The following is a 12,233-nucleotide window of genomic DNA, read 5'->3' on the forward strand; positions in this document are numbered from 1 at the left end:
GCGTCTATTCTTAGAAGCATGTTTGTTTTTCACTGAGGTGTTGTGTCTGTGTGCTGTCAGCACAAGTGTGCTCCTGGTGTTGACCTTCATCACATGTAAGCAGTGGATGACAGCCTCTGTGTTTGTCTCTCTCTCTCTCTCTCTCTCTCTCTCTCTCTCTCTCTCTCTCTCTCTCTCTCTCTCTCTCTCTCTCTCTCTCTCTCACTCTCTCTCTGTCCGTATCTCTTGTTTTTTTCTCTGTGCTTCCCAGATTTTGTTAATACATCTGGATGGGCTTGTTTTTGTTGTTTGTCTGATAACTGACATACAGTACCTTAATCATACTTGGTTTTACATCACTCACTTCTTTCTATGCATTGTGCATTTACACCTGTGCATTTACACTTATATAACGTAAGAAGACACTATTCTCTCACCATCACATGAAAAAAATGGTTTAGGGTTATAGTTTATGTTTTGGATTGTTGCTTATCTTAAATTGGAAATATTGTATTTGATTTTTTTACTTTTTGAGTTTTTGATACCATTTGATATTTGTACTCTAAGCTGTTATGCACGATGTATTATTTTTATATGATGACAGATACTATAATGTAAAAATGACTGCGTTTCTGTCAGGTAATTATTGTAGTCACATGCCTTTTGTTTTTGTATCTAAAATGAATTTTTTAATGTTGTTATACCCTGTGTAAGGATCATATGTAGTGAATCAAAAATATTTTGGGTTTCAGTCTGTGTTTAAAATGGTGAGTTGATCTCAGTTATAAGTAGGTATTATTATTATTATTATTATTATTATTATTATTATTATTATTATTATTATTATTATTATTATTATTATTACAATAATAATAATAATAATAATAATAATAATAATAATTACTGAAAATAATAAGGTTCATGAAATTTTTTTTCTACTTTAATGACACCAATATAATTTGAAACTTTCTTATTATGTAATCTGATTGTGTAATGTTAAAAATCGGGTGCTATATCCCAGTGTGTTTATGTATGACAATGTAAAAAGTATAATCCTATGTAAAAATCCAATCAACATTTATGAATGTTGTATTTAAGAATTTATTCTTTCTAATATTATTATATTTATTATTTTTTAAGTTTTTGCTTAGATTATTTTTAGACACTCACCTATGAAATTACGTTGTTTATTTATTTTAATAAAATAATTGCAAGCATATGAGTTTAGCAGTCCTAGTTAGGTTGTTAACAAGTTAACAAGTTTTTGATAAGTATGAGGGTTTTTTTTAGTACTTTGTGCATGTCACTAAAGTCAGATCTCTGTTGTGTTACAGGATCGCTCAGGCAGCTTCGGTGCTGCTGTCAGACCCGTGTTTCCAGCTTCACTCCATCCAGCACCTGCTGGGACGTGGAGAAGCCAGTGCTGGAGCAGATCCCAAAAACTTCTCACTGCACTCTTGTGAGTTTACTCATAAAACTTTGGTATATACCTACTGCACTGTATCTGGTGGTATTAGTCTAGTGTTAACCAGAGGGATGTGCAAAAGTCTTAGGCCTTTAAAAAGAATGCAATTAATATTTTTCGGTATAAAATAAATTCTAAGAGCAGCGAAGAGCAAAAAACAGAACAAAGCCAATATTAGCTGTAAGTTCTTAAGTCGCTGTACAGTAGGTTTAGTCTCTAAAATGCATCATTAGTCTCTGGTGAAGGAAATTAAAGTCTGGTAAGTTTTTTCTAAGCATCTTGGAGAACATGCTACAGTTCTGAAGACTTTGAACATCACACATTTGTCTATTTCTTCAGCTCATACCTGATAGACAGCACTCATCTTGTGGTCTATTATATAAATATAATATTCTTTAAAGACATGGTTGGGGAAAGTTTGAGATCTTTTTTCCTCTCTCTGACAGCTTCTTCTTTTTAAATTGAGGCTTTTCTTGGTGAATTTTTGCTGTAAAAAAGCATTAGAATGTTGGAAGTAATATTTCACACCACAGTACTCTTTTTACAGAAACCCAACATTGAACTACATGATAAAGTTAAGGGTAATAGTTTGCATCACGCAAGGCTTTTGAATAAAAAAAGGTCTACATCTGCAACACAAAGGATCTTAAGCCTTGAATACAGTATGTCTGTCTCCTGTTAGAATAGTTGAAAGAACATGGGAAGCAATTAGAAGAGTTTTATCAGGAAGAATATGTAGTGAGGGTTTGCTGAGGCGGTCAGAATACAGTACTACAGCCGAGTCCTTCCAAAAGCCTATTAGGGAATTCAAAAGGTTGAACCTCATTAGAGGTTATTTCAAATACAACATTTTGGACCTTTTCTTTTTTTTACCATTAGTATCTCACTATAAACTACTTGACAATTTTTGTTAAACTTCACCCTTTTAAGGAACACAAAGGTTTTATTTTATTTTGCTTAATAATTACAAAACACTGACTTACACCTTTAATTCATTTCTTTTGTCATTTAACAATGTCATCTGACAGATAAACAGTGTTTGCACTAATTTTTCCACAAACATTCCATAAAAATGTTTTTAATGTGCTTTTAATGATAAAGTAAAAGCAGTTTCTAATCATTATCTCAAATCAAAATCAAATGAAATCAAATTTTATTTGTCACATATACATACATACAGGGGTACGATATGCAGTGAAATGCTTTATGCAACTGTCCGGTATAAGAATAAGAAATATAAAATAAAGTATAAAAAAGCAAAAAATAAGAATAAAATAATAAAAAAGTATAAACTATATAAGAAAACTATATAAAAACAATATAAAAATATGAAAATATAGATGAAGCACAGCCCAGTAATATTACTTGTATGTCTTTGCTCACAGTCATGCAGCTTTTCTATAAGTCCTACTACAAAAAGTTAAAAGCCTATAATCATCACCACCACCACCACCACCACCATCATTAGTATGAATCGCTCCCAGGATCTTTTAAATAAATTCTTTTCAGCCGCATTACATATTGAACGAATCAAGGATAATTATGCTCCTTAATTATTTTTATGCAATCTATAAACTCTGTAATCGTATGTGATTCAATTACTTTTAATCTGTTGCTTTCATGTTTCTGGTCAACATTCAAATAGGTTCAGAATCAGAAAGAAAAAAATAATTTTACAGTAAAAAGTTAGGAACCTTAAACTAACAGAGCAGGATTTTCACCTCAATTCCTTTTTACAGAATATATACTTTCAAGAATGACGTTTTTATGTAATAATAATGTTAAAGGCAGTTCAACTCAATCAATAAAACATTTATTCATAACACATTTTTGCTTTTGGAATTTATCAGTAAAATAATCTCTAAATCTGCAAACATTTTCAAAGGAAATACTTTGAAGAATCTGAGCTTATTCAAATGTTACACTTTTGTGGGTCTGATTGCAAATACCACAAATCTTTTACAATCAAATCATATTCTTTACTGTTGTGCTTTGTTAGTTTATCTTATGAACAGTAAAATTGGAAAGATCATGCATAGTTGGTATGATTACTATGGAATGGTATGATCCATCTATCCATTCATTCATTCATCCATCAATATCCATTCGTTCTTTACATTGGATATCGTACTGGGTCTCAGGGAATCTGGAGCCTATCCTAAGATACTCTGGGCACAAGGCAGGTTACAAGATGTCAGTCTTTCACAGGGCACAATCTCTCTCTCTCACACACACACACACACACACACACACATACACACACACACACCACACACACACACACACACACACACACACACACACACACACACACACACACACACACACACATGCTTATTCACAAACAATGGCCACTTTAGATATAGATGTTATTTTATAATATTATTGTGTATCTGTAATGATTCGTGACTATTCAGAATCAGCTTTACGATTTCCATCACGTGATCTTTGAGAGAATACGGTCAGTTTTTTGTCTATTATAAATCACACATTTCCTACCTTTGCTACAGAGATAGTGAAAAGACATTAGGTTGAAAATTAATACGTTTTGATCATATTTTAAAACCGATTCGGCTTCAGCATCTGGATTGCAGTCAATAGAGAAAATCTTCAGGCGGGAATAAAAGGTGATGGGCATCCATCATTTGTATGGCGCACAGTGTAATGAAAATGCAGTCAATGTGGGGGGAAACTATTAATTACCCCCTTTAGCAAATCAAGCTAGTTGTATGAATAATTAGGGTTTGCTCCTTGAATGCTTTGATGAATAGGCAGGATGTTATCGTGATAGACTAATTCATAATACATTAATGAACCTGGCTGCTTTTGAGCAAAATTTCATACAATTTCAACTTGCGGTTGAGAAAAAACAGTGTAAATTAAATCAGTTGAAGGTCTGAACTGGTGAACGTGATGCTCCTTCATGCCACCTGTGTTCACTTCTATTGTTTAATTTGACAGGTGATGGATAATTGACAATAACATACCTGCCCAAACCTGCAATGCAGTGCCATTGATTGTTTCCAGTTTTGCTTAGCTGGCCTTGTGGTGCAGTTCTGCTTTCTAACCACTTTACAGACCTCAAGCCTTCACCACACTGAGCTGTATAGTGCCTTCATAAATTATTTAGTCTAAATGGAGTTGATAAATCTGCACTCCATGTAAGGCTTGTACATGGAACAGATTTAGCTCGGGAGATTTAAATGGAAGAGAGGTCTTTAAAAGATTCCTGAATCAGGTTGGTTGGGCTTGAGTGCTACTTCAACCCTCAACATTCAACTAGCATCATGATCATTTTTTCTTCTTTTTAAGAGCTTACAAAGGGGAAAAAATAACTTACTTGTAAAAGTCTCAAATTATCACTTTGACCAGTGTGGTGTTTTGGTCTGTATATAGCGAATTAAAGAGAAGAGAAGAAAGTACACTATGTGTCACTTTGAGGTAGTAAAATCAACTTTATTTTATTACTTTTATGAAGCCCATGATTTTATCATTTGTTAGTTTTTGCCTCTTTCAACTACAGTGTCATGGCAGAAAAGAATATTACATACCGGCGATGGAAAAAAGTACAGGTACCTTTGGATTTAAGTAATTTCATACACAGTCTATATGATTTAATTATGTAATTCATAAAAATAGACAAAACAAATTGTAACTTTGGTCATAAGGCTTACAACAAGCCCACGATTAAATGCACTTAAAAAAGATGATTATGTCTCTCACATTTCATAAGACTGACATACATACATACATACATACATACATACATACATACATACATACATACATACAGCTGTATGATTGTTTACCAGATGACTTCAATTTCCAACTCACCATGAGGCCTGTGCAGCTTGGCCTCTTACCGAGTTGTCCTCCTGTTGGACAAGGACATGCTTTGGGCTGCCTGGTTCCCATGGGGACTGTAGGGTCGCCATGGACACCATGGCCAGTTGCCATTCACTCCCTCCCCTCTTTTTTCTTCAAACCCCCTCATTCTCCTCTCTTGCTTTGCACCCTTTAACTGGCTCGTTGGGTATCGGAGGCCATTTCTAATGCAGCACCAGAGGTTTGCCTGAAGCTTTGTTTTTACATTTACAGTTGCTCATTTGCATTTGTCAAGCGGTTCTTGAGAATTGAGGTCAAAACCAATCAGAGCACAGAGCTGCTAACATCACAGAAAAAGAGACCTAAGTGCAAAATATATTTCTTAATTATCACAAAGAAGACCAACACCAAAAAAGGATATTATTAATATACTATTTTATTATTATTGGACAAAATCCCAACCCTCGCCTCCCCGTGTAAACCCACCTAATACACACATGTCATGTATAACATATTCTTTTTAATTCACTCTTATAAATGTCCTTTGAGCAAATATGGAATTCTCTCAACTATATCATTCTTCCTGACATTGCTGTTCTAGTGATGCAATATTGGGGTAAGTCTGTCCATTCATATCTGTCATTCACTGCCTTCCTCAGTCTGAAGGGCAAGATGTACATGGCAAAACATTGTCCTTTTTCATTTCAGACCATTTCTTCTATTGATTTTGCTTTGGATTTTTATTTTGCTGCAAGATATAATTTCATTTGTAGGTAAATGTGTATTTTTTCCACAAAGTAATTTCTGTACTCAAATGTCAAAGCTAAGCATGTTTTAGTACTCAGGATTAAGTAGAACACACTTTTATGATTAAAATGTTCCTATAATTTATTCAATTCAATTTTATTTGTATAGTTCTTTTAACAAATGGACATTGTCTCAAAGCAGCTTTACAGAGATGCTGTGGGGCAAGTCATGGCCTAATGGTTAGTGAGTCTGACTCATAATCCTAAGGTTGTGGGTTCGAGTCTCGGCCGGCCACGACTGAGGTGCCCTTGAGCAAGGCACCGAACCCCCCAACTGCTCCCTGGGCGCCGCAGCATAAATGGCTGCCCACTGCTCCGGGTGTGTGTTCACGGTGTGTGTGTGTGTGTGTGTTCACTGCTGTGTGAGTGCACTTTGGATGGGTCAAATGCAGAGAACAAATTCTGAGTATGGTTCACCGTACTTAGCCGTATGTCACGTCACTTATACAAAATTACAAAATTTAAAATGAAATTTATATAAACCATTTATTACCTGGTCCTGATCTGAACATAGCATGTATTACAGTAATCCCTCCCCACTTTGCTGTTCAAGTTTTGCGGCCTCAGTGCATCGCTGATTTTTCAAAAATATTCATTGAAAAATAAAAATAAAACGTTTCCCAGGATGCCAGATAGACTCTCTCAGAGGCTTTGTACATGCCCACGGGCACTCAGACAAGGCACATGATTGCTTCCCATCGCGAGATCTGCGCATCATCGCATCCTCTCCCAGTTTCTTCCCTTGTTGTATCTCGCCACTCTCGTTCACGCTGTGTCTTGCGTATTGTGTTCGAAATTAACTTTTCGTTAAGCCCTCCTAAGTGCCGTGCCCAAGTGAGCCCAAGAGGAAGAGGAAGATGATGACCATCAGTAAAAAGGTCAAACTTAGAGCCAATCCTACTTTACGGATTTTCACCTATCGCGAGGGGTTCCTGTCCCCATTAACCGCGATAAACGAGGGATCACTGTATCCCTGAAATCTGTCATTAACATATGGTGCTTTAACTGTGTATATTAGAATTTTTAAGGCATTAGTCCTATTGTGTTCTAAAAAATGGATTGTTTATAAGGATATATTCTCAAACCCTGCAGAGACATGTGAAATACTGTTAGTAACAGTTGCAGATTAAAGGTATACAGTGTGTAATTGAAGGCCATCTGTTGCTGTGCAAAATTTGCCTACACATCTACATGTCTAAGCTCTCCATCAATGGAAAGACACTGCCGCAGGGCCACAGAACTATTCGGTTGTGCACCGTTTAAAGCACAGCAATATAACTGACAGCGATGGTGTTGAAACCGTCAATAACTGTATATGGTCGATCGGTGTTACTCTTGTGTACACAAGAGTATAAGCTGTAGAATTTTTGATAATTTACAAATATGCAACGTGTAAATATATGTTTAATTTAAGATTAATAAGAGTATAAATCAAAACAAAACAACCTCAACAAACAACAGTATGTCTGACTCAGATTGAGACAGAGATCTAGGATCCAATCTCGGTGCTGCATTAATACAAAATCTATACGATACATAGATACAAAATAATATTACAATCCAGATCAAACATGGTACCTAGGCTGTAGTCAACAGTGAAACGAACAAAAAAAAAAGGTTAGAGCATAAAAAATCGGCTTCATAATGAATTAATGTCGTTTGCATGTTTCACTTTGCAAGTGAATTCTGGACACGGAGGCCTTTGTTGGTGTTGCACACCCTTAAAGCATTTTCTGAAGTTACATGAAGTCAAACCAATTTGCCACCGTTTGTTTCTTTGGTTTCCTGCCAGAGATTAAAGTAATTGAAAATCTAATAATGATGGTATGCTCCAGTCGCTGCTGATTACTTTACTGAGCCATTTTGTTAGAAGGAACTTCCCGCATGCTGAATTCAGAAATATTAATTTTCCTACAAAATGTGATTGTGCACCGTAGACAATCAAACCATTCGAGGTTATACTGAAAAGTTCATAGTGTGCCAAAGAGAATAGGTCAATGCACCATGAGATCTAAGGATGAGGAAGCCATCATAAGTGTTTTTCATAGAATGGGTGTGATCATAAACCATTGGTTTAGTGGTTCACACAAATGGGAAACCTTTGGCTGTCCTCCAGTTGCCAACTTAGTGGAGAGAATGGATTGATCCAGTTGCAGGGAGTTGCGATATAGATCTTTTAGAGTGAGTTGAGTAGCTAATTAATGCCTTGATGTCATAGGGGTTAGCATGGGCTTTCCTTTTGGAAGAAAACATTAGCTAGTAATGTCATTGTCTAAAAGCTTTTCTTTACGTTTGCATCATTCATGAATTTATATCACTGTTAATTATCCTGTTGTTTTCTAGAACTGTTGAAAATACCTCAACGTTAATGTTTCTAATTTCTAATTTCTTCCAAACGCAGTAAATATTTCATTTAGACAATATTTTCAGGTCCAACTCATTAATATGCAGTGTCAAACTCAAAGTCGTATTGAAATGACCAGATGTGACATGTTCCCATCTGCTCAATCTCAGCTAACAGATGAGGTCTATGGAATTCTGCTTAAAGCCACTGAATAGAATATTGGCTTTCACTATATATAATAACAACCATATCATAACCTTCATTGTTTTTCACAGAGCCCTTAGTTTGACAGCTGATAATTACTGTACAAAAGTATGGACTTTGAACAACAGAAGACAAAGCAACCAGGTTAAAAGATAAAGTTAGAAGTTTAGAATCGGACATCTAAATGAAAATCAGAGAAAGGTTTCACCTTGTGGGACAACAATTCTCCCTTCATTATGACTCATCAAATCCAGTGCCTGTGTCTAAACATGCGCTGATAAAAATCGAGATGTATGAGGAAGTCGGGCCACCTGCCAACAAATCCATCATTTCGGAACACAGCAATGATTGCATATTCTTTCCCTCTTGACATCTTGCCCATTACAACGTACTGAGTGCTTTAATGCAGTTATTATCCGATTGGGATATTTATTAATCTCTGCTCCATCCTTTTGTCATTGAGCTGCTGGCATTTTGCTCATCGGACCAGAATGCATGGCAGGATCACTAATGATTGGCAGTATCAAGGCCAACTTAGGAGCTTGCAGACTAGACAGGCATGAAATTGCAATTGTGGAATGGTAACCCAGAGAAAGCAAGGGAAGACTCGAGGCGAGCTGGCTGGCTTCCCACCACTCCACACAATAATCATCAACCTAATCTCAGTGTCCAAATGCATTTGTGATGAGTCTGGCTGGGGCCAGAAGCACCAAGGGCTCAGGCTGTTGATGGATGGAGTAGCAACCTAAATGAGACCTACAAGGCACTTTTCTCTTTTCGTCGTCTTCCTTTTTTTTGTTTCGTTTTAATGTCTCTGACTGACAAAGGTTCTAATTTTATACTCTTCTTGGAATTATGTACTGTGCATTCTGACACATTGTACTCGGCTGTGCACCTATACCTAAACTTGTGTCAAGACTAAGGCATACTGGCACATATCCAATTCTGCTTTACCTGTAAATCTTATAATGATGATAATATATGAGGATTTACATAAACTGTTATTAAATACATAATGGATATGCAGTTGCATATGATTGGCACAAAACAAGACTGGGCATGCTGTTATAGGATCATTAAGACATCTATTATTTACCCCAAAACAGCACGTCCTGAAGTCTTTAAGTACAGTTGCGTATATATAGTAAGTAAAGTTGGCAGCACTGACATTTTTTTATTGAAGAGGACACATAATACTTGTATTCTTTTATAGTAGTGGAACAAACTGCAAAACAAGTTCTCATTATCATTTATAAAAGCATTTTATAACAGCTACAAACAGTCAGTCTCTCACAGAAGTTAATAAGGCAAAATATTTACATTAAAAAGCATGTTACCAGAAAATTCTCCATCCAGAAAAGTGAAGAACTGAATACCGGTTGGTGCTATTGTATGTATCTGTCTGGTAGTGTGTCATATTGTGTGCACGCGCTCTTATCTTGCATTTGTTTTGTCATGTTTCGTGCAACAATCCACTTTATATGCTTTATATGGAGAGGTTAATATAATTTTTAGCCCATAGTTCTATGCTGTCTTATGTAGCTCTTGTGTCTTTCCTGGAGGAAAAGCATCTTAAACAGTAAAAAGCATGACAGTAAAAGCATCTTAAATTGACTATTACAAGGCTAAAAAAAACTACATAAATACTTAAATAATCTATATAAATATGTGCCTTCCTTTTTGTTGCATCTGAATAACATCAATCTTTAGAAGTTAATAAGACGTAGCTTGTTGTTTTACTAAGAAAACTTAACTTAAATTACAACTTTACCTTTGACTTTTTCTGGTATTGGAGTCTCCTTCCAAAAAATGTCTAATTATGGAAAACTTCACAATATCAGTAGTTAATTTTTTTTTTAACCACCAAGAAGAATGGCCGCATTAATATAGAAACTTTCAGGGGAACATTTGTGTACCTCCACTGCAAGGTCTTTGTTTAATATGCTTCATGTCTGTGTTTTTACTTTAAAGATACAGACTACATCACTGCAGAAGAAGCGCAAAAGGTGGAAAAGATGCTGGCTTTCCTGACTGAGGAGTCTAAGCAGGCTGCAGCCTCAACAGCGGTGAGTACATCGATTTAAACAAGTATCCAACGTCAGGATCTCAGTACACTTCCAACTACAGAGGTTTTAATATGCACAGATTTTCGATACTTATAAATTATTTTGGGTTTAAAGGTAGGTTTCACTTACGAAGAGAATCAAGATACTGGCTTCACTATACGATTAAATTTGATAAAATATTAATGACTGAAAAGATTCCTTTTTAACTTCTAAATCATGAACATTGCACATTCTTGTCTGTAATAAAGCTAAGTAAATAAAAAATTGGCAAGAACATAGGTTTAATACAGTATTGTAAACAAAATATACTATAGATTCACCAAAATTTTGAAATAAATAAATTAAAATAAATATCCCCAAAGGATGCTGTTTTATTATTTTTTAAGGATTTTTAAGATTTAAGGAAACCGCTATTCTAGAAAACAGCTTAATCACTTATGTAATGCAGAGAAGAAACCCACTAGTTCAAGCAGAAGCTTGGTGTTGAAGGTTAGATGATTTTTAGTCATGATCTTTACTCTTTTTTCCATTTGGACTTCAATTCTGACTTGACCTCAACCCCCTTAAGAGCAGATATAACTTAGTCTTAGCAAGTCTTGGTCTTGGATTTGTCTTGGTTTTGACAGTGCTGGTCATGACAACAGCTCTATTTGACGTATTATTTCATCTCAGTCCAACATGATCTTAGATAAGTGCCTAAATGGCCTAATATAAAAAAAACATTTGAAATTTGCTTGGAATTTGATTGCATACAGTGTTCATTTCCTGTCCATTATTTGCATTATATAAATTATTTTGCAAAAATTTATTGCATCTAAATAATTAACAAGTCATTAGTCATTATAATGCTCTATAGAGGGTTTAGTAAAAGCCATTAAAGTGTTTTTGAGGTCAGATTAAAGAGTTGCAAGATGATCTTGTGGCTTGGCGTTAATGGACTGAGTGTGTATTCCATGTTAGGCCGTGCACATTTGCTGCTCCCAGCTCTGAGAGAATACCGCATAGTCAGACTGCAGAAAACAGAGCCGTCTGCAGTATGAAATACGATCTCCGGTGCCTTCCCTTCCTAAGCAGGTCGAGGCAAAATCAGATTTTAGTGCTCTAAATGCATCCATGATTCAGCCAAAACTGTCTCTTACATTAAAAAGTCAGACTAGCCGTTAACGTAGTTGTTATGTGTTGATAGTTGCAGAGCCATTTCTCAAATTCCACATGATTGCATTTTGGAGTATAAAGTTTACAGTGTGTTAGAGAACAGCTGTAGGTCTGCTCAGTGTCAAACCAGAGCCTATGCTGCATCATAAGACAGGAACAGTAGACATAAGACAGTGTGTTTGTGATTCATCATCACAAGGTGAGGAGATGACAGTCAACTTTTTTTGGATTAGATTTGAATTTGCACATAATCGGTTGGTAAGTTGTCAACCGAGGATATTTACAGTATAGAGCTTTATAGAAATGAATAAAAGTGATGTCTTGCAATCTATTTTAAATTATTTTCTTCATTCAAGTAAAGGTTTCAAGATTTATTTTGTTCTTATGAC

General features: G+C 35.5%; 1 protein-coding gene across 2 annotated transcripts in view; it reads left to right on the top strand.

The window, feature by feature from the left end:
- LOC113656446 (E3 ubiquitin-protein ligase RNF123) overlaps window positions 1–12,233 on the top strand; it is a 133,910-nt gene that overhangs the window by 87,881 nt on the left and 33,796 nt on the right. For both annotated transcript variants that reach the window (XM_027167724.2, XM_047809055.1), the window contains exons 36-37: window positions 1,314–1,438; window positions 10,595–10,689. In XM_027167724.2, coding sequence (XP_027023525.2) covers window positions 1,314–1,438; window positions 10,595–10,689 — 220 coding nt within the window. The remainder of the gene's footprint in view (window positions 1–1,313; window positions 1,439–10,594; window positions 10,690–12,233) is intronic.

Source organism: Tachysurus fulvidraco, chromosome 2 (genome assembly GCF_022655615.1).
Source record: "Tachysurus fulvidraco isolate hzauxx_2018 chromosome 2, HZAU_PFXX_2.0, whole genome shotgun sequence".
In the NCBI taxonomy this organism is placed as follows: domain Eukaryota; kingdom Metazoa; phylum Chordata; class Actinopteri; order Siluriformes; family Bagridae; genus Tachysurus; species Tachysurus fulvidraco.